Source organism: Oryx dammah, unplaced genomic scaffold (genome assembly GCF_014754425.2).
Source record: "Oryx dammah isolate SB20612 unplaced genomic scaffold, SCBI_Odam_1.1 HiC_scaffold_28, whole genome shotgun sequence".
Lineage (NCBI taxonomy): Eukaryota > Metazoa > Chordata > Mammalia > Artiodactyla > Bovidae > Oryx > Oryx dammah.
Genome location: NW_024070212.1, coordinates 91,222,764 through 91,246,170, shown reverse-complemented (window position 1 = coordinate 91,246,170; position 23,407 = coordinate 91,222,764). Strand labels below are relative to the sequence as shown.

Genomic DNA, 23,407 nt, shown 5'->3' with positions numbered 1-23,407 from the left:
ACGGACAGGGAGGCCTGGCATGCTGCGATTCATGGGGTCGCAGATAGTCGACACGACTGAGCGACTGAACTGAACTGAACTGAAACACCTGTTCCAGCAGATTCCCTGGAGCACAGAGTGCCTCACTCCACCCTGAACTCCTTCTAGGGGAAGTGTTAAAGGTCAACAGCTGCAGCAGCACAGGGTTCAATCTCCACAGAGACAGATGGCAAATGCTTTGTTAGATGGGTAAAACTAAGGCACAAAGAGAGAGGTCAGGCTCAAAGTCTGCAGGAAGAGTCCAGTTCCTGAGTTCTTTCCAGCTGTTCTGTCCATCTGTGTGCCCTGAAAGATATGCTTCCCAGCCACCCCACTGAGTTTAGCAGACCCAAGTTCTGACCCAGAACCTTCTCACCTCTATTCCTAGGCCAATGGCTAGGGAAAAGCAAGCGCTTGGTTGAGAAGGCGATCAGTCAGTGCTCACAGGCACACAAGCTCTGTGATGGGGGAAGAGGTCTGGGTAGAAATCCAGCTATTCTAGTGACAGTGTTTACTTTTGTTAGTGTTACACCTACTAATTAGCTGATGTTCCTTTTCAATAATGAAGGAAGCGTAACTGATTGATCCCTAACCCTCGTAGTCCTGACTGTCTGGAATTCTTGTCATTTAATACATCCCTCCAGCATGTACGACATACTCCATTGTACACCTGCTTTCCCACCCACAGACTTGTCTAATGGTCACAGGCTGCTCCCCATCCCTTCAGGATGGGTTTAATTGAGGCTCAGGGTGGTGAAGCAGTTGGCCATGTTCGTCCGGTCAGTGGCGAAGCTTGGATCTGATTCCCAGTCACCTTTCCCACTGCTGCTCCCTTCCTCTACCCCTCTCATCTCAACAAAGCAAGCCTCCACTGCAAGCACGTTTTTCCCCAGCAGGGTGAAAAAAGGTCGGTAGTAGGGACTTGGACTTTGGAATCTGACAGGCCTGGATGGAAACCCTGAGGGGCATTTTGTAGGCCACTGGGAAGCAAGAGCACCAAAGTGGCCGTCTTTGCCTCACTGGTCTTGCTTCTGGTTATCTTGCGCCACTGCGGGTCTGGCTCTCCATCCTGGGCCCTGCCTCCAGGCACGGAGTGCGTTTGCCTCCTATTTTGTCCACATTGTATTATTTGAAGGTTTTGTAAGACTTTATCAGGAAAGAACAATTTAAAAAGTCTTGTTAGCATGGAAACTATAAATGAAAAAACTAGCTACATAAAGATAAAAGAACTTCAGACTGGGAAAAATACCACAGATTCAAGGAAAAATCAAGATCTGGGGGAATATATTTGTGGTATTGTGACAGAAGCATTTCCTTTACAAAAAGCTGGTATAATTTTTTTTTTTTTTTTTAGCATTCACACAGTATAGAAAGGTAGTTGAAAAAAAGACATGAGGTATGCTCAGCTTTACTTTTAAAGAAACATAAATCGGAACAGTTAGGTGCTCCTTTTCACCTCACACTTGGAAACCGTAAAAGGTTGGTAATGCCCATTATTGTTGAGAAGTATTTGCACACATAATTGAATGGAGAGTAAACTGGAACGATGCTTCAGGAGGACAATTTGACAAGAACTGGCAAATCAGATAGATGCCCATGCTCTTTCATGTTGTAACTCCATGTAGGCATCTGCCCTACAGATGCACTTTCAGGAGTATACACTAAGATGTCCAAAGTTATTCATTCCAGCTGTTTTTCAGGAGCTTAAAGATGTCAGTAATGTGATGTTCCTCATTAGAGTACTGGTTAAATGATGGCACATCCATACCATTAATGAGAAAGTGTGCAGTTTAAATGAATGAGGTTAGTAAATACGTGCTGAAATGGGTAACTCTCCAGATATTAGGTGAAAAAAGGAAGCTGCATACTGCTGTGTATATTATACCATTTGTGTAGAAGGTGTTGGTGTGATGTGTCTTTGGGGAGAAGGGTCAAGAGAATGGAGAACTTCACTTTTTGTTTTATACTTTTCTATACTGTGTGAATTCTTTTGTGGGCATAGTCTGTTTCTAAACATCAGTTAGAACTTGACTAGCCTTTAAAGGTGTGCTCCTTCTCCCCTAAGTTGTCCTAAAGGAATTTAGAATTATTTAGATATGTGAGTATATGGGCACATTTTACATGTACAATGAAAATTTCTGGAAGAGTATGCAAACTGTTAACAGTGGTCATCTCTGGGGAGTGTGACTGGGGAATTGAGGAATGTTTTGGTGACCAACTGTCCTGGTTTGCCAGTGACTGATGTGTTGTTTTACGATGTGGAACTTTTCACTTTGAACCTGGACAGCCCCAGGATAACAGGATCACCCTACTTTTGATTTTTATTCTATGTCCTTTGATTTGCTTGTTATGAATATGTATTATTTAACTACTGATTTCTCATCAGAGAAAATTAAAAACTATATGCCATGTTATCTCTGTGTTGAAAACACACATATTTATGTTTCTGAGTCTGTCTGTGTGTGTATGCATAATTGTAGTTGAGCCTTGAACAGCCTGGAGCTTAGGGGAACTGATCATTCATGCCGTAGAAAATCTGTACATAACTTTACAGCCAACTCGCCCTGTAAAGAGTTCTGCATCCTCAAATTCAACCAACCTTGGATCATGTAGTACTGTAGTATGTATTTAGTGAACAAAAAAAAATCCATGTGTAAGTGAACCTGCACAGTTCCAACTGGTGGTGTTCGAAGTAACACTGTGTGAAGTAGATCAGTTAGAAACATGATGGATCATTTTATGTTACTTGGAAAGGAGGACAGTGAGTCACAGTTGCCAGAGGATGTTCCACTCCTTCGATGTTCCATGGAAAATGTAGCCAAATCCATATTCCTCTGGGAAAGTATATTTACCACTTAAAGGGAAAATCTGAGTGTTAATTTGTGGACCTTGTGCTTACTGACAGGCTCTTTTGGGCTGTAGGGCTTTCCTGGTGGCTCAGAGAGTAAAGAGTCTGCCTGCAATGCGGGAAATCTGGGTTTGATCCCTGAGTTGGGAAGATACCCTGGAGAAGGAAATGGCAGCCCACCACAGTGCTCTTGTCTGGAAAATTCCATGGATGGAGGAGCCTGGTAGGCTACAGTCCATGGGGTTGCAGAGGATCGGACCGGACTGAGCAACTTCACTTTCTTTTTGGGGTGAATGTAATTTCTGGAGCGTTTTGACTCCCTGGTCTTGGTAGTTTCTCCACTGGAGGCAGCCGTTTACCACAGTACCTCTTGCACTCATAGGGACTCTTCATACTTGACTCTCAATGGCACTCAGTATCTCACCTGGAAGTTAAACAGGTTGCATCAGAATGTCCCGGCATTTGCAGCAGTGATTCTGTCACTAGTTTTCGATATGATGTTGAGACTACTGGAGACGACTGGGGTGGGTGGCCTATCCCTTCACTAGTGGATCTTGCTGACGGAGGAATCGCACAGGGGTCTCCTGCACTGCAGGAGCTATCAGGGAAGTCCCTTGGTATAGAAAGCTACTTTTAAATACTGAAATAGTAGTAATGAATAAAATACCATTATTTGAATATATTGAAAAATCTGAAGCCCGAATCATCTTGAGATCAAGCTCAAAGACCCAGTTATTTTATGCAAAAGGATAAGCCCTATACAAATAGGCCCCCCACGCCATGGAAGTGTAATCAGCTACTACCCTGAGTTACTCAGAGTTTTGTATCAGTTGAGAGACTTTCTGACCAAACATAAGAGAAATACGACAGCATTAAAATGAACAGCTTCAGACTCTCCATTTATGTGTGATGACACTATAAACAAGAGATGAAGACAAAACAAACGCTTGTAAACCAAACTTACCATCAGTTTTTTATAGTCCTTGCAGGTCAGGAAGCAACAGTTAGAATTGGACATGAAACAACAGACTGGTTTCAAATATGAAAAGGAGTACGTCAAGGCTGTATATTGTCACCCTGCTTATTTAAGTTCTATGCAGAGTACATCATGAGAATCGCTGGGCTGGAAGAAACACAAGCTGGAATCAAGATTGCCGAGAGAAATATCAATAACCTCAGATATGCAGACACCACCCTTATGGCAGAAAGTGAATAGGAACTAAAAAGCCTCTTGATGAAAGTGAAAAAGGAGAGTGAAAAAGTTGGCTTAAAGCTCAACATTCAGAAAACGAAGATCATGGCATCCGGTCCCATCACTTCATGGGAAATAGATGGGGAAACAGTGGAAACAGTGTCAGACTTTATTTTGGAGGGCTCTAAAATCACTGCAGATGGTGATTGCAGCCATGAAATTAAAAGATGCTTACTCTTTGGAAGGAAAGTTATGACCAACCTAGACAGCATATTCAAAAGCAGAGACATTACTTTGCCAACAAAGGTCCATCTAGTCAAGGCTATGGTTTTTCCAGTGGTCATGTATGGATGTGAGAGTTGGACTGTGAAGAAAGCTGAGCCCCGAAGAATTGATGCTTTTGAACTGTGGTGTTGGAGAAGACTCTTGAGAGTCCCTTGGACTGCAAGGAGATTCAACCAGTCCATTCTGAAGGAGATCAACCCTGGGATTTCTTTGGAAGGAATGATGCTCAAGCTGAAGCTCCAGTACTTTGGCCACCTCATGCGAAGAGTTGAGACTCTGATGCTGGGAGGGATTGGGGGCAGGAGGAGAAGGGGACAACAGAGGATGAGATGGCTGGATGGCATCACTGACTTGATGGATGTGAGTCTGAGTGAACTCTGGGAGTTGGTGATGGACAGGGAGGCCTGGCGTGCTGCAATTCATGGGATCACAAAGAGTCGGACACGACTGAGTGACTGAACTGAACTGAAGTGGACCCTCAAGTAACTAAGCAAGCAAGTAAGGTAAGATCTCAAAGTTATAAAAAGAGGCAGGATTATTTAAGGGAAACTTTTTTTTCCCCCCAAATAAGATAACTCTTTTTTTACTTTTCTTGATTAATTCAAATACTTTTCTGTATTAATAAAGTGATAGAATATGTTTAACATTTTTATATTTGACCTTTGTAATATGTCTTTAATTTTTTGTATTTGAAATCCATTAAAGATTTAGTTTGTTCTTTAAAAATTTTGTACATGGTCTGCACTCTTTAAAATACTAGTTATTATACGTATTTCTGTATTATGCAGAATGGATGCCAAAATAGTGTTGTCTTTGTGGTATTACTGCAGTCACTTTCTTTGACTTTGATGAGCAGTCACTTAACCTTGTTGGGTCTGTTATAACACAGACACGACAGGCATAATCACCTCAATTGGATTGTTCTAATATTGGGACACTATTAAAGTACCCAAGATTGTTTGTGTCTGATTGTGTCTGAAGGATGAAGGTGCACCATATGGGCTCAGTGAGTATTACAGCTTAACAGAACCTGGCTGCATTTCAGCTGCTTGCCTGTCTTTGTGGAAACTTGGGACCTCCCTCTGGCTCTCTTGGAGAAGTGAGAAGCCAGTGGAGCCTCTCAGGTACTTGGAGATTACATGTAGGCAGGGCCTAACCCGCTCCCTGGGCATCTACACTTCTGGGGAGACTATGCTACTAGGCTATTTGAGGATTAGGGAAAAGTACGGGCCTTACCACGTGTCCTACACCATGCATTTCAGGTGCTTTTCCACCACGTGTATGGTCGGAAGATGGGCTGGTCGTTCTTTACCTGCTTTAAAGAATCTTGCATTTTCAATTTTGTGACACATTCATGCTTTACTGTCCAGTACAATAGCCAACAGCCAAATGTGTCTATTAGCATTAAAATATGGGAAGTGTAATTGAGAAATTAAAATTTTAATTTAAGTAATGTGGCTAGGGGGGCTTCCCAGGTAGCTCAAGGGTAAAAAACTGCTTGGCAAGCAGGAGCCTCGGGTTCAGTCCTGGGTAGGGAAGGTCCCCTGAAGAAGGAAATGGTATTCTTGCCTGTAAAATACCATGGACAGAGGAGTCTGGTGGGCTACAGTCCGTGGGGTCGCACAGTCGGACACAGCGACAAAACATGTGGCAGTGACTGCCTTAGGGGATGGCACAGATAGAGATCATTTGCATCATCTCAGGAAGTTCAGTTTTACAGGCTGTCCTGAGGATTTTCAAGCTTAATTGATCCCAGCCCCTCGGAAGTCAATTTTGATCTTAAGTTAAAATCTGATTTAGTATTATTTACTAGATGGCTGAATGGAAGCAAAACCACCAAAGATGGTTAATTTTATAAACCTGGGAAAATGGGTCTTGTGTGGTTGCCTGAGACAGCCTTGTCTCTTGGCCTCCCCACCTGTGATCCCCAGTGGCACAGGCCTGCCCGTGCTGAGCGGCAGTCGTACCTGGGGCAGGATCTCCTGGGCCAGTGCTCGTGCCCGGTGGTAGGCAGCATTGCCCTCCTCGTTCTGGGCCACAGCGTGGTTCACCAGCCCCAGAGCCTGGGCCTGCGCCCCACTCAGTCGTCGGCCTGTGAAGATGAGCTCCTTCGCCAGGGCCACCCCCAGGCATCGAGGCAGCCTCTGCGTCCCTCCTGCCAGGATGGAGTAGGGATGGTGAATCCTCATGGAATGTGGGGCCCAGGGGAGGCCCTGGCTGGGAGTCAGCCAAGACCTCTCAGAGGACAAGATTGGGTTAGGCTGGCGGGGGAGAGCCCAGGACGTAGGGCAAAAGAGGGAAGTAGGGAATTGTGCTGGATAGAGTGAACAGGTAGAGGATGGATGGTGTGTGTTGAGATTACCTGCTCCTGGGAGGAGCCCTCGGGTGGTCTCGATCAGTCCCATGACAGCCGAAGAAGCTGCTTAGACAAAACAGAGTGAAGCCCCCACCCTGTCTTCCAGCTCCAATCCCAGAGGATAAGAGACACTCTGTGGGCTCTGCTCACCCCTCCAGCCAATCACTTCCCTCATGGTGCGGCCACAGCCAGGCTCCTCCAGTAGCTGCCTTTGGAAGAGCCCTAACCTGGAAGTCAGGAGTCCCAACACTCACCCTACCTCCACAACTCACTGAGCAACTCTCTTAGCCTTTCTGAGCCTCATGGACAGGGAAAAAAATTGATAACCTCTCTTGTACCTGCTTTATAGAGCTGTTTAGGATCAAGTGAGGTCTTGGTGCTTGGAACAAGGAAGGGTTCCTGGATGGTGCCCGGTACCTATTTGTAAGTTAATGGATTCTCTGTCTCATGCATCCTTAGCTCAGGTGTAGCCTAGAGTGTCAGTGACTCCTGCTTCCACCAGTTTTCCTCCCAGCTTTTTGTCAGCCTGAAATTTTCCTGTATTCTGATCCACATCCTCCTTTTGCAGTTGTACTTCTTACTTATGAGAGGCCCTCCTTGAGTGTCCCACCCCACAGGCTTCCTCTGAATTCCCTCAACACCCTCCCTGTGAACCATGCAGCATGGGAGGGAAGGGTTTACATTCACCTCCTACCCACCAACCCCTTCAAGTTAGCTTTCCTATATGTAGGCAGGTGAGGACCAGAGTTGGTGCTATGACCTTACTTGGTATTTGATGGCTTCTCTTTGTTATGCTTCATATGGATATAAAGTCCCTCTATGCCTGGGACTACATGTTAAAAAAAAAAGATGAACATTCTTGCTTGGTGGCAGGAGAAAGTGTGGCACCATTATGGCACTCAGATCTTCTCTGATCTCCTCTAAAAAGGGCACACCTAACCACCAAGTCAGCAAGGTTAAAAACAATCAATTATCTTCATCCTCCTGCCCTCCACATTTCAAAGTTTAATTTCTCTGAGCTACTAATGCAAACCTCTGTGGATTCTGATAGAGCTGCTGTAGGGCACTGTTCCTGCCCAGTCATGTTTGTGATTAACTGGGCATGTCACAGACTGCCCTCATGGCTCACCTTTGTTCACAGTATGATCGATAAAGCTGGCTTGGACAGAACTAGAAGACTGAATAGATACCTTTGTCCCCCACCTTTGCTCTCTATGTTCTTTCTAGTTGTGTCAGCAGTTGCCCTGGGGTTGGTACAAACAGTCCTGAGCTGAGGGCAGCTGACTCTGAGAAGGGACGAGTCCTGTAGCAGTCAGGGGCTGGGGGGTGGGTGGGGAACCACTACTGCCTGAATTCCTTGGCTCCCACTTTGCCTTTAGTTCTGGGGTTTGTTGGAAAGCTGAGAGCACTGGCCGACTGCAGAATCCCCAGATTTAGCTTGTTTCATTCACTCTTCCCTCCCGCCCTTCCACACATCTCCCTGTACCCAGTACCTGCCACTCGGAGGTCACAGGCCAGGGCAAGTTCCAGGCCTCCACCCAAGGCAAAGCCATCCATAGCTGCAATGGTGGGTGCAGGGAACGCTGCTGTGGAGACAAAGGAGGGCTCAGCCTGCGAGGCCCTGGTAGGACCAGGACAGTGTCTCAGGGTAGGAGACGGTCTAGCTGGTTGTGATAGACGGCGTCATTGGTCCCAAGTTTGGGGAGCTTACCTGGTACCTCGGCCAGGTTATCTTAGCAGTTAATTTTCCCACTGGGGAAAGTTGTGGGATCCTCTGGGGAATAGGAGTGGGGAGATGGATGGGCAGGGTGATGCCTGGTCAGGCCCACCCTCTTGTGGGCTTCCCTGGGACCCGCCTTATTGCTCTCCCTTCTCATTCTGTGTGTTGGGAACAGAATTGAATCTAACATGGGGAAGGCAGACGGGCAAACAGGTGATGACGACCCAGGGTGATCAGTGATGTGAGAAGGGATGCTTGGATGATAGGCCTGAGATGGCTTCGTGGAGGAGGAGGCACTGGTGGTCTTAAAGAATGCATAAAGAGTTCAGATGGCCTAGGAGGGATATTCCAGAAAAAGGAACAAGCATTTGTCAAAGCCTGCAAGTATGCTTGCTGGTAGTTGACTCTGGAATGGCCAGGCTTGGACCCTGAGGGCACAGAGGCTGGGCATCAGAACTAGCAGGGCACGAATGCTGGGGAGCCAGTGCCCTTTTGGACCCTCGTGACACCCTCCTCCGTGTAGAATTCCTTGTCCCTGCCCCCTCTCCCTGGGAGAATCATCTCTCCACAGAGCTCACAACAGAAACCATTCTGTCTTTAGAGTATGGTAGATTGGGTGAGGCTGGGATGAGCAGGACCCCTGAATGCCCTCCTCTCCCCGCTCCAGAGCCCTCACCAATCTCAGTCATCAGGCCTCGGAGCCGCTGGACAAAGAGCCCCACTTCTGCCTCGCTCATCTGCTCCCGCTCCTTCAGGTCTGCGCCTGCAGATGCAAGGGTGACAGCCCTTGGGAAATGATCTGGCACTGAATCCCAGGCTGTCAAAGGATCCAGCGATGGAAACCTGAGGAGAAGCAGCCACAGAGGAAAGAGAAACACCAGGAAAACTCAGTCAGGGAAGCCAGGGAGGGAGCAGGAGTTCAAAAAAGAATAGATGCAAAACCAAAAAGATAAATTGGATTCCATCACAATTAAAGCGAATGCATCAGAAGACACTATCAAGAGAGCAAAGACAACCCATGAATGGAAGGAAATACTGGCAGATCATACATCTGGTAAGGAACTGATATCTAGGCTATGTAAAGATTTCTGACAACTAAAAACACAAAGGACTTCCCTGGGGGTCCAGTGGTTTAAGACTCCATGCTTCCACTGCAGGGGGCACGGTTCGATCCCTGTTTGGGGAACTAAGATCATGCAAGCTATGCAGAGTGGTCAACAAAAAAAACCTCACAAAGGACTTGAATAGACATTTCTCCAAGGAAAATAAGCCAGTGGGATTTCCCAGCTAGTCCAGTTGCTAAGATTCTGGCTTTCTATTGCAGGTGGCCCGAGTTCGATCCTTAGTTGGGGAACTAGACCTCTCATGCCAGAACTAAGAGGTGGCATGTCACAATGAAGATTGAAGATTCTGTGTCCCTCAGCTAAGACCCAGTGCAGCCAAATATTTAAAAAAGAAGATAAGGCAGTAAGCACTGGGAAATGTGTTCAGCATCATTGGGGAAATGCAAATAAAAACCAGAATAGGATACCGCTTTTTACCCATTCAGACAGTGATTATAAACAACAAACAAAAAAAGTGTTGACATTGGAGTGGAGAACTCTGATTTACTGCTGGTAGGAATGTAGAATGATACAGCTGCTGTGAAAAATACTTTGGTGCTTCCTCCAAAAGTTCAAAGGAGGATTACTATGTGTTCCAGCCACTTTACTCCTAAGTATATACCCCAAAGGATTGAAAGCAAGGACTCAAGCAGATACCTGCACACCAATGTTCATAGCAGTATTAATCACAATAGCCAAAATGTGGGAACCACCCAAGTCCATCAGCAGATGGATTTAAAAAATGTGGAATATATATGTGAAAAGGAATATTATTCACTTTTAAAAAGGATAGAAATTCTGCAATATGCTACAACATGGATGAACATGAAGTACATGATGCTAAGTGAAATAAGCTCGCCATGAAAGGACAGATGTGTGATTCTGCTTGTAAGAAATAGAGTAGACAAATTCGTAAAGATAGAAAGTAGAATGGAGGGTACTGGGTGTTAGGGAAATGCGGAGGAATTGCTTAATGAGTATACAGTTTATTGAGATGATGAAATAGTTTTTGAAATGGATAGTGGTGATTGTTGAATAACGTTGTGAATATACTTGCTGCTGCTGCTGCTAAGTCGCTTCAGTCGTGTCCGACTCTGTGTGACCCCATAGACGTCAGCCCACCAGGCTCCCCGTCCCTGGGATTCTCCAGGCAAGAACACTGGAGTGGGTTGCCATTTCCTTCTCCAATGCATCAAAGTGAAAAGTGAAAGTGAAGTTGCTCAGTCTTTTCCAACCCTCAGCAACTCCATGGACTGTAGCCTACCAGGTCCCTCCGTCCATGGGATTTTCCAGGCAAGAGTACTGGAGTGGGTTGCCATTGCCGTCTCCGGTGACTGTACTTAATACCAGTGAATTTTACACTTACAAGTGATTAAAATATAAATTTTGTGTAATGTATATATTTGTGACAACTCAAAAAATACATTACATAGTAATAAAATTTTATTAATTATTTTTTCCTGTTTTATTGAGAAATAATTGGCATACATCAGGTATAATTATTTTTTACAAGAAGGGCTTGGTGGAAGAGGCTGAAGGTCAAGGAAGATGAGGAGTGAGTGCAGGGGACAGTGGCGTGGGGGTGGGCAGGGTCCTTGGTGAGAGTAGTGCCAGTGGAGGGTCACTGAAGGCCAGATAGCCGGAGCCTGAGGCAGTAGTAAGAGGTGAACACACTGTCTGCAAGTCCTAGATTATGGGAAAGTCAGTTGGGAGAGCCCTCGGGAGTCCGATTAGTCCTGGCCCCTCAGTGACAGATCAGGAAACTGAGGCCCAGAGAGAGACAGGGACTAGCCCGGAATTCCAGAGCAAACTAGGGGCAGATTCAGACCTCCTGCACGCCACCTACTTTCCTGTCCTTCGCTGGGGGGGTGAGGAGCAGGGCTAACAGTCATGAAGTGACTGTGATGGAAGACGTCAGACCAAGGGGGAGCCAAAGGAAGGGGATGGAGTAGGAGGAGGGCCTCCATCAGGGCAGCGGGGTCAGGCAGACTGGTCCGCATACTTCCCTTGCCACCTCCCTCCCCAGGCTGCTCACTGGGATCCTGACAGTTGAGGCCTGGGGACTGAGCCACATGCCCTTGAAACTGCCTAGGAATCACTCGCTTCCCAGCCTCGCCCTCCGCAGCCTCTTCCCGTCTCCCCAGTGCCCCCTCCACAGCCGCCCCAGAGTCAGTTCTTAGCTCAACTCTCATTCGCTTGCTTCTTGTGGGCCTGGGATGCGGCATTTCTCGTCTCAGAAAGGAAGTCGGTGGTGCTTGCCCTCCCTGTTGTGAGGACCAAATGGTGCAGAGACGTGGAAGAGCTTCGCTGACAGGGACTGAAAGCTTGTGGGTGGGCAAAGGGGCGGTAAATCAGTCCTATCTTGGCCACAGACCTGGTGAGTATCTTTGGACTCCGTTTTCTCATTTCCTCAATGAAGGGTGAGAACAGAAAGAATAGGGATTTGGGGGTCAGAGAGGTCAAGCTCTAACTGAATTCTCACTAGCTGTGTTGCTCTAAGCAAGGAATTTCACCTCTGAGTTCATGTCTTTAAATGGGAATGAGCCCTGTGCTGTGTGCTAAGTCGCTTCAGTCATGTCTGACTCTTTGCGACCCTATGGACTGCAGCACGCCAGGCTCCACTGTCAATAGGGATTCTGCAGGCAAGAACACTGGAGTGGGTTACAATTTTCTCCTCCAGGGGATGTACCCAACACGGGATCAAACCCGTGTCTCCTGTGTCACCAAGCCGGTTCATTAGCAATAGCTAATGGGAAGCCCTGAGTCCTGTGCTAGAAATGACCTAAAGTGAAGTCACTCAGTTTTGTCCGACTCTTTGCGACCCGTGGACTGTAGCCCACCAAACTCCTCCATCCATGAGATTCTCCAGGCAAGAGTACTGGAGTGGGTTGCCATTTCCTTCTCCAGGGGATCTTCCTGACCCAGGGATCAAACCCAGGTCTCCCACATTGCAGCTAGACACTTTAACCTCTGCACCACCAGGGAAGTCCTTAAATACAAGAATACAGTCTCTCAGAAAACTTCCTATAGAGACACAGAACTTCAGAGCCAGGTACTAACATCAAAGATTTCAAGGGAGGAAAGGAAGCTAGGTTGAAAGAAGAAGGGGGAGGAGGCGGGAGAGGGGGGCAAAAAGGGTGGCCTTATAGATGTCTCCTGCCACCTACAGATGCCCAGGTGTTATGGGACTTTTCCCTAGGCCTCCAGAGAAGGGAGGACTGGAACTCGACCCCACCAGAAATCAGTCCAGACCAGAACCAGAATTCGAGTTCTCTGCCAAGAGGGGGTGATCAGTCTCCAATCCTCAGCTCAGGCTGAGGGCCCTTCAACCAGATTCCTGCATCCAGGACCGGGGCACTAGAAAAACAGGGAAGGATAGGAAGGGTTAAGGAGAGGAAAGAGAGAGGGAAGGCGAGAGAGGTCAATAAAGTCTCTTGTTCCTTACCAGTCAGGGCACTCTGGCCAGTTGTCTACGTCAGGAGGAGACCAGGGACAAAAGGGTCCCAGTTGCAGCCACTGGATCTGGTCCATTGGCAGGCAAGCTGGCCCCTGAGTACCCCGAGTGGTCAGGATGTCAGTCTCAGTGAAGAAGAGTCCCACCAGAGTCACCATTTGTTGCAGGAAGGAGGACCCCTTCCAGAGCCTGAAAATGGGCTCTTGTCTAACACTCAGAAATGAATTGTCTGAGGAGACACATGTGCTGACAAAGCAAGAGATTTTATTGGGAAAGGGCACCCAGGTGGAGAGCAGTAGGGTAAGGGAACCCAGGAGACCTAAGTATCCCCTAAATGCAGGCTGGTGGGAGCCCTGGGTTGGAGGCAGGGAAGGAAACCCACCTGCACAGAACACACCCTTCACTCCACTCCTGAAGATCAGGACACGCACTTGCCGGTCCTCCCGAAGCTGGGCCAGAGCTTCCAGCAGCTGCAGGGGACACCTGATCAGATATCTCCCAGCTCAGCCCCAGCCCACCCTGGTGCCCGCCCTTACTCACTTGACTGACAAAGATGTTCTCCAGGGCATTGCGGGCACTTGGTCTGTTCATCAGAATCTCAGCAATTCCTGCAGGGGACAGGGCAGTGTTGGGTGAGCCAGCTGCCCTGCTCACTCCTGGGCTGGGGCCTGGGATCTGGGCAGCCTCTACCCTTGATGAGCAGTGTGACCTGGGGCAAGTCGCACACACTCAGGCCTCAGTTTTTCCAACCATAAAATCGGGAGAATAACCCTTGCCCTTTCTGCCTCACAGAAGTGGAAGGGCTTGAGAACCTCGGAGCACCGTGGGGAGAGGGACGAGAATAACTGCCCCAGTGGTCCCTGCCTGCTTCTGCCATTGTGAGACACTCACACACACCTACACACCCCTTCTTCAATTTCATATGTCTCTCTCCATGTGATTCTTTTCTCTACAGCCAGACTTCTTCCTCTCAACCTGAATGAGTTATGAAAACGCCACCACCCAGAAACCTCATGTGCCTTGACTCATTCATTGCTCCCACCTCACCCCAAAAGTAACAACTCTCCTGACTTTCTTTTTCCTCCTGAGTTTTTATGGTGATCACTTTCCTGCGTTTCTTAACAATTTTATCACAAAAATATTCTTCTCTAGACATTATAGTTCAGACTTGCTAACTAAAAAAAAAAAAAAAAAAAACTCTTAAAAGCTTGTTAAAAACTCTCGGCTTCTGCTTCTAGCCCTGTCTTTCCCTCAAAAGTTATTTATTAAAGAAACTGGGGCGGGACTTCCCTGGTGGTCCAGTGGCTAAGACTCCCTTAATGCAGGAAGCCTAGGTTCAATCCCTAGTCAGGGAACTAGATCCCACATGCTGCAACTAAGATTCCAAATACTACAACTAAGACTGGCACAGCCAAAAAAAGAAAAAAGAAAAAAGAACCTGAGGCATTGACCTGTAAGGTTTCCTGAAGCATGGAATTTACTGATTGCACACTCATGGGGCAAGTGAGCAGATGCCTCTGTGATAAGAATTTAACAACTAATCCCGAGGCTTGAGCACATTCACATTCTGTCCTCTTTGGCAAGAGAATATCCTTTGCCCTGCTGCTAAGTCACTTCAGTCATGTCTGACTCTGTGCGACCCCATAGACGGCAGCCCACCAGGCTCCGCTGTCCCTGGGATGCTCCAGGCAAGAACACTGGAGTGGGTTGCCATTTCCTTCTCCAATGCAGGAAAGTGAAAAGTGAAAGTGAGGTCGCTCAGTCGTGTCCGACTCTTAGTGAGCCCACCAGGCTCCTCCGTCCATAGGATTTTCCAGGCAAGAGGACTGGAGTGGGGGGCCAGTGCTTTATCCTATCCTTTGCCCTACTCATGTGATATTCTTTCATGAGAACCAGTGAAACTTCTTGAAAGGCTTTTCCGTATTCAGTTAGTAATTTTCTTGCCTTCCATTCTCTTAAGTCTTCTCCAGTCTAGCTCCCACCCCATCACTCGGCAGAAACTGTTCTTGCCTAAGTGAGACCAGTGTAACCAGTGTAATCACATCACTCACCGAGAGACATATTTCCATCCTGCTCTCAGGCTCAGCAACAATTAACTCTCCTGACCAAACACCTGCTCCTCCTTGAACATTTTCTACTGTGGTCTTTTTGGATTTTTTAGTAGACAGTTTTTTTTCAGAACAGTTTTAGGTTCACAGCAAAATGGAGTAGAAAGTGCTTCCCTGATGGCTCAGAGGGTAAAGAATATGCTTGCAATGTAGAAGACCCAGGTTCAATCCCTGGGTTTGGAAGATCCCCTGAAGAAGGAAGTGGCAACCCACTCCAGTATTTTTGCCTAAAGAATTCTACAGACAGAGGAGCTTGCAGGCTATAGTCTGTGCGAATGAAAGGAATCAGACATGACTGAGAAAGTATGGAGATTCCCATAAATACTCTAGCCACTGCACAGGCATGGCTTCCCACCAGAGTGGGACATTTGTTACCAAAGATTAACCTCCATGCATATATCATTATTACCCAACTTCCACAGTTTACCTTAGGGTTCACTCTCAATGTTGCATATGCTATGGGTTTTGACAAATGTATAACAACATGTACTTGCCTGTGACTCCACATTTTCCTGGCTTTCCTACCTCTCAGATGATGCCCTGCACTTCTTTTCAAGGTTTTCTTCTACCCAGTTTAAAAATTCTTAATTCATTTATTCAACATATATCTATAATAGGTAAAAATTTTCATTTTCAGAGTGAGGTATAGTGGGAAAGATACTACAGGTAAGAGACTATTCCATTTGAAAAATTGTATCTTATTGAATGTGTTAATTTCTATTGTACAGCAAAGTGATTCAGCTATATACATATATATTCCTTTTCCTATTCTTATCCATTATGATTTATCACAAGATATTGAATATAGTTCCCTGTGTTAGACAGTAGGACTTTGGTTATCCATTCTGTATATAATAGTTTGCATCTGCTAACTGCAAACTCCTAATGCATTTTTCCCCAACCTTTGCTTCCCCTTGGCTACCACAAGTCTGTTCTCTATGAGACTACTCAAGTAGTTGAAGTTCCGGAAAGGTCAGTCCAAGATCTCTTTCTTCAGTCGTTTGTACAGTTTTGTATTTAACACACACTGGCCTCTGTACTAAACACTGATGTCAGAGACTAGAGCAGACTCAGTCCCTGTCCTCTTAGATCCTACAGTCTAACAGAGGAGATTGACATTCAGCAAGGAATTACTATTTGTGACCAGTACATGGGGGGATAAAGACACGAGTTGGGGGTTTAGAGTGGGCAGAGGGGAGCCCTAGTGTAGAGGATCAGCAGTGACTTCCTGGGGGGAGAAGTGACCTTCCAGCTGAGAGCTGAGGAATGAACAGGAGTTAGCCAGACAAGTGTGTGTGTGTGTTGGTGGGAAAAGCCTATATCAGACAGAGGGAGTGGCACAGATGAGGGCCCTGAGTGTAGCAGAGCGGGTACTACAGGGTTTGTAGAGCTGGGCCTTTAATGTGTTTTGGCTGCACCTGAGAATTAGACCAAGATAAAACAGATTAACAGGAGAAAAGCATACAAATTTGTTCAAATTTTATGTAACACATGAGCCCTCAAAAGGAAACGAAGACCCTAAGAATGGTAGGGCCTACATGCTATGACAAACCTAGGTAGCGTGTTGAAAAGCAGAAACATTACTCTGCTGACGAATGTCTGTATAGTCAAGGCTATGGTCTTCCCAGTGGTCATGGATGGTTGTGAGAGCTGGACCGTAAAGAAGGCAGAGTGCCAAAGACTGTGCCAAACACCTTTGAACTGTGGTGCTGGAGGAGACTCCTGACAGTCCCTTGGACAGCAAGGAGATCAAACCAGTCAACCTTAAGGGAAATCAACCCTGAATACTCACTGGAAGGACTGATGCTGAAGCTGAAGCTCTAGTATTACGGTCACCTGATGTGAACAACCGACTCATTGGAAAAGTCCCTGATGCTGAGAAAAATTGAGGGCAGAAGGAGAAGAGCGTGTCAGAGGATGAGGTGGCTGGACGCATCACCCATGCAATGTACATGAATTCTGGGAGATGGTGACGGACAGGGAGGCCTCGTGTGTTGCAGTCCATGGGGTCACAGAGAGTCAGACACAACTGGGCAGACGAACAACCCACAACATGCTTTTATAGTAGGTTGAAGGAAGAGCAGCAGCCGTGGCAAAGTTAACTGTGTGGGAGTCTACAGGAAGTTAAGGCCTGTTTCTACACAGTTGTCTGTTCACACTTGTCTATTTTAACACACTTGTCTGTTTGCATAGAATTCTCTTGGCTTCAACTCCCTGTTGAAGCCCATAATGAGAGACCACACTACTGCTGCTGCTGCTGCTAAGTTGCTTCAGTCGTGTCCGACTCTGTGCGACCCCATAGATGGCAGCCCACCAGGCAGCCCCATCCCTGGGATTCTCCAGGCAAGAACACTGGAGTGGGTTGCCATTTCCTTCTCCAATGTATGAAAGTGAAAAGTGAAAGTGAAGTCGCTCAGTCGTGTCTGACTCTTCATGACACCATGGACTGAAGCCTACCAGGCTCCCCCGTCCATGGGATTTTCCAGGCAAGAGTACTGGAGTGGGTTGCCATTGCCTTCTCCGAATGAGAGACCATAGCCCCTGCCAACTTCAGGACTGCAGCCTGATAAAACCCTGAGAAGGGAGTTTGTGGGTACTTTGAAGCAGAGAACCCAGCAAAATTGTACCTGGACTTCTGACCTATGGAAACTATGAGATAATAAATGTACACTATTTTAGCAACAGAGTCTGTGGTAATTTGTTATGTGGCAGTAGAAAACAAATACAATCATGACATCCTGGGGTTGGCAGGAACTTTCCTCTCTCCTCTTCATTTTCCTGTTCTGTCTTTCCTTTTTCTCTGGCTAACGCTCTCCCATATTTCATCTCTAGCTCTCTCTTGCAGAATGCAAATATGGTGCTCGGCTGAAGTCACAGCTCAGTCACATACCAGCTCCATGGCCTTGGACAAGTTACTTTATCCTTCTGACCTTCACTTTCCTGATCTATAAACAGAAATACTAAAAAGGTTGTAATGAAGTGAGATAATGTCCATAAGTGTATAAGCAGAGTTTGTGGGCACTTTGAGCAGGGAAAATGCACAGAAGCTGGTGAAAGTCTAGGACCCAATATGATGTGTGAGCTCTAAGCTGGGAGACCTCAGGGGCCAGACAGGGTGTCTTTGGCTTTCATTCATTCACCTGGCAATGTTCAGCTTGTACTACCACATGCCAGGCCTTGGAGAAATAGAGGACTCAGCCGTGGCCCCTGACTTCTTAGTTGACACCCTATTCTGGGAACATTGTCCTTGCTGGGCCCCAGTAATAATGATGGGTTTGCATTGCGCCCTCTCTACTCTTATCAGACTCCTGTGATGGTTTGATCTGCTTAGCAGAAGACCTAAGTCACATCTGTCTTGGTCTGGATCACACAGTGATGTGGGTGGGAGTCGATAGGAACCACTGGAAGGTCGTGTGGGTATGTGTGCTCAGTTGCTCTGTAGTGTCTGACTCTTTGTAATCCCTATGGACTGTAGCCTGCAAGGCTCCTCTGTCCATGGGATTCTCAAGGCAAGAACACTGGAGTGGCGTTGCCATTCCCTTCTCCAGGGGGATCTTCCTGACCCAGGGATCAAACCCAAGTCTCCTGTGTCTCCTGCACTGGCAGATTCTTTTACTACGGAGCTGTGTGGGAAGCCTTAATAATCCCTTAGTATATAGAGGGGGAAACTGAGGCTCAGAAAAGAAGAGCATGTGCCAAAGTTACTAGGTGGACCCAGCTAGCAATCCTCACTCTCAGAGTTAACAAGTGATGAAGAAGACAAGTCCAGAAAGAAGGAATGTAAAAGGACAAGGGTGGGGGAAGAGAGTGTAATTCCTAAGTGGTTTACAAAGGTAGAGAGGGAGGAGAGGACCCAAGTCAGGGGCATAGTTAGAAGGAAACACTTAAGTGGGATGGCTTAAAATGAACAAACCCATGGTAGGAGAGATAAGGTGACGTGGTCAGGTTGTGGTGGAGAACCTTGAATATTCAGCTCAGGAGCTGGAGTAAAGCCATAAGGGTGAGGAGTGGTTAACGGGCTAATCTCATTTTCAAAGACAACAGGCCCAATGTGACAATGCTCTGGTGCTATCACGCCAAGTGGAAGGCAGGACTGCTGTCTTCCGGGAGGATGGTGGGATGGTTCTCCTGTGTGTGGCTCTCCTCCTTATGCCTCTTCTTGGTTTCCTTATCTCCTTCCCTCTAGGACATTCTATGTGCCCTCTGGCAGGGGCAGAAGCTTAATCTCCTTATTGTTGTTGTTCAGTGGCTCAGTCATTTCTGACCCTTTGTGACCCCACTGCCTGCAGCACTCCAGGTTTCCTTGTCTTTCACTGTCTCCTAAGTTTGCTCAAATTTATGTCGTTTGAGTCGATCTTGGCATCCAACCATTTCATCCTCTGTCACCCTCTTCTCCTCCTGCCTTCAATCTTTCCCAGCATCAGGGTCTTTTCCAATGAGTCAGCTCTTCGCATGAAGTGGCCAAAGTATTGGATCAGGTTCAGCATCAGTCCTTCCAATGAATATTCAGGGTTGATTTCCTTAAAAAATTGACTATTTTGAGCTCTTTGCTGTCCAAGGGAGTCTCAAGAGCCTTCTCCAGAACCACAGTTAGAAAGAAACAATTCTTTGGTGCTCAGTCTTCTTAAAGAGCTTCCCTTGTGGTTTAGGGGCTTCCCCGGTGGCTCAGACAATAAAGAATCTGCCTGCAATGCGGGAGACCCTAGTTCGATCCATGGGTTGGGAAGATCCCCTGGAGGAGGCCGTGGCAACCCACTCCAGTATTCCTAGAACAAAATCCCTAGAACAACTGAATCTGTGTAAACTAAAACTTCGACACAAATAGCACTACTTTAAATGCGGGGAAGGTTAGAGGGGTTGGGACTGGGGAGAAAGTAGACAAGAGGCCTTTGCCCAGCTGGTGACACACAACCAGCAGGGGAATGCCACTCACTGATTGCAAAGTCCAACCACTGCCCTTTACCCGCCTTTGCAGATAAAACTACCCCCAAACAGAAACAAAACAAAGTAAAACACAACCAAACAAAACCCAAGAAAAGGCTCAATCAAGGTGTTTTTGCCAGCGGCTGCTGCGAACTTTTCTTGATTGAGCAGGACTCCAAACTCCATGAGCAGCTGCAGGGCAATTGTGCAGGGGGCATCAAGCTTTCCTCTGGTCTCTCCTCTCTCCCCTCCCCGCCCCCACCCCCAACTGTGTCCTCTCCTCTGCTCCTCCTTCCCAGGAGGCCGGGCACCCTAAGCCAAATTGGAATTGGTTTCGCTGCCCAGCCCACTGGAACCTTGCCAGGAAGTTTGGCCTGGAAGGAAATCAGGTATTTTAAAGCTCTAGTTGGGGCTGGGCTTGCTGGCACCTAGTTCTACCCTTGAACAAGTCCCCTCTCTTTCCTCACAGCCCCGGGGAACCAAATATGGGGCTGAAGGGACAGATATTGATGTAAAATCCCATCGCAATTACTGTGGGAGCGGCGGGTGAGGTGGTCACCTACTAAAGGATTTAGGCCTGGGGAGCCTCTACTGGGATGCAGGAGCTTAGGGGTCCTATCCTCAGACACACTGAGCAACCCGCCTCCCCATTACTGGTTTTGGGGTAGGAGATAGATGGGCCCTTGGGCCGGACAGCTGGTGTTTGTCAAGTGGAGTAAAACTGAAGTTTTTCTCTCACCCAGACACTCCAAGGATAAAACTAGTGTCAGTAACTGAGCTCTGCTGGAATAAAGAGGTTAGGTGACCACTCCAGAGGTCAAGGAAAATGTCCCTGTCTACACATGTGCAGAAAGGCTTATTGGGGGTCAAAAAGAGAGGAGGTGCCACCCCATAGTAAGTGTGGACACAGCAGTCTCTGCAGTGGGATCCATGTTAGCAAAGTGTTGCGCAGACATGTTGGAGAGGTCTAGGACCAGTCAGTTGTGAAGGTACAAGATAATTTGCCATATATAAAGACCCAAAGGCTGCCCTTTATAAGTGATTTAACTCACCTCTTTACTGGCCTCCTCCTTGTTAGAGAGACCCCCCCCATTCCCTTTCTCTCTGGGTGTGTATTTCTGCCTAGCTTTTCTGACTTAAATATAACTGCTTCTCTGTGTGCTCTCCCATATGTTGTGCTGTGTCTGTAATAAGCTTTGTACTTGTTTTTACAGTCTTTGCCTCCTTGAAACATTCTTGTTTTCAAATGGGGCCAAGGCCACGTTCCTTCTAGCCTCTCCTTGCTGGTGGTCTTGCAGCTAGGATTCCTGGTTTTCATCCAGGCTACCCACCCAGGTTCAACTTCTGGGTGGGGAACTAAGATCTCTCTTAGGACCACTCACTGCTTTCTCTCTCTGAGATCAGCTTCAATCTGCCTGCGTGTAGTGGGAGCACAGGCCATGGGTCACTGCCTGGCAACAGCACCAGGCGTGCTGGACCCTGTCTCCTTCAGCCCAGTGGCGCTCACCCCAGCTGCCTCCCAGGCTCACCAGGACAGCAAGCGCACTTAGCACGGTCTGGACCCACCAGAACTCATACCTGGATCTCCCGGCCTGCAGCCCCCAGGTTGGAGGAGCAGCCTCGGGTCCCAAGTGGCCTCCAGAGATGCAAAAAGTGCAGGGTGCTGGTCAGGGCGCACAGCATTGGGGCCTACTCTGGGAACGGGCCACTTGGCCTTCCACCACCGCCTCCCGCTGAAAGCTCGCTGCTCTGCCCCAGGCCTTCAAAAACTGTTCCTCCTTTGGGAACACCCTCAGCCTGTTGGACACCAGAAGACATGGGTAGGAGAAAGCCCAGCTCTGCTGTGTGATTTTGGACAAGACTGCCAATCTCTCTTAAGTGCCAAAATTTTAATCTGTAAAGCATAGGTAATAAAAGTGATGTGCCAAATATAAAGAAAGCTGAAAGCTAAAGTAGTGAAAACAGATTTTAATCAGTAATATACTGCTGCAAAAGAGAAATGTCCAGCATGAACTGAACTCTTAACATAGTTTCTAATACCTCAAGGACACATCCCTAGAACAACTAGCCCTTTTAAAGTGCCTGCCTAAGAAAACTCAAGACTGCCAAAAGAAATTACTGTTTGTTCCAGCCAACATCTGAAGGTAGGGCTCCTATCTCGCAGTCTCTGAGGAAGCCTACGCTTGCAGAAAGGACAGCAAAGCTAGAATAGTTCCATGTGGACTAACCCCACTCTGCGTATTTTGAAAGTTTTCACTTCCCCGACTGTACACCGTCCTGGCTCACCCACCTCCCTATTCCTTCTTCTCCTTGTAAAATCTCTTCTCACTACTTTAGGGGAGGCTGAAGCCTAGCAGAGAAGAGGGCTCAGAGGACCCTGGCTAGAGTTCAGTGATAGAATCTTTGTCACTAGCTCATGATAGTTCCTCTCTGTGACCCTCAAGGTTAATTGGGGCTTATCTCACTCCTGGCTATTTGTAAGCTGCCCTTGTTTCCAACAAATTAACTCAGGTTGTGGATCACCAGGCCATCTGTCCCTGTCCCTTTCCTCCACATTACTGGGCACAACTCCAACTCTGCCACTCCTTAAACAGTCACAGGCATGAGGCTGCATAGTTTAGTTCAGTCGCTCAGTCGTGTCCGACTCTTTGCGACCCCATCACTGTAGCCCACCAGGCTCCTCCATCCGTGGGATTTTCCAGGCAAGAGTCCTGGAGTGGGGTGCTGCATAGAAAGATTTTTACAAGAGTTTGGGAAACAACTGTGGGACTTCACTTCTCATACTTAAGGAGGTTAAAGCTAACTGTTATGGACTGAATTGTCTTGCCCCAAATGTATGTGTTGAAGTCCTATCCCTCAGTACCTCACAATGTATTTGTAGACAGAGTCTTTAAAGACGTAATTAAGTTAAAATTCGGTCATTAGAGTTGGCCCTAAATAAAAATAACTGATATCCTTAGAAGAAGAAAAAGTTTTAAACACAGATGAGTATAGGGAAGACAAAGGGGAGGGTGGCCATTTAGAAGCCAAGGAGAAGCCAAGGCCTCAGACAGAATGAACCCTGTCATTACCTTGATCCTAGACTTCTAGCCCCCAGAACTGTGCAGAAATATATTGCTGCTGTTTAAATTATTCAGTTTGTGACTTTGTTATGGCAACGCTAGCAAACTAATCAGAGAAAGCAATGGCACCCCACTCCAGTACTCTTGCCTGGAAAATCCCATGGACGGAGGAGCCTGGTAGGCTGCAGTCCATGGGGTCGCTGCGAGTTGGACACTACTGACGACTTCACTTTCATTTTTCACTTTCCTGCATTGGAGAAGGAAATGGCAACCCACTCCAGTGTTCTTGCCTGGAGAATCCCAAGGACTGGGGAGCCTGGTGGGCTGCCGTCTATGGG

At 47.2% G+C, this 23,407-nt stretch overlaps 1 protein-coding gene across 1 annotated transcript; it reads right to left on the bottom strand.

Annotated features, from left to right (window-relative positions):
• Positions 1-752: 752 nt before the first annotated feature.
• On the bottom strand, positions 753-21,690 carry LOC120856588 (enoyl-CoA hydratase domain-containing protein 2, mitochondrial-like). The gene is given in 9 exon segments (XM_040231942.1): positions 753-998; positions 6,311-6,498; positions 6,706-6,762; positions 8,193-8,285; positions 9,096-9,182; positions 13,359-13,446; positions 13,517-13,584; positions 19,471-19,473; positions 21,561-21,690. Coding segments are annotated over 9 exon segments (960 nt in total).
• Between the last annotated feature and the right edge of the window lie 1,717 nt (positions 21,691-23,407).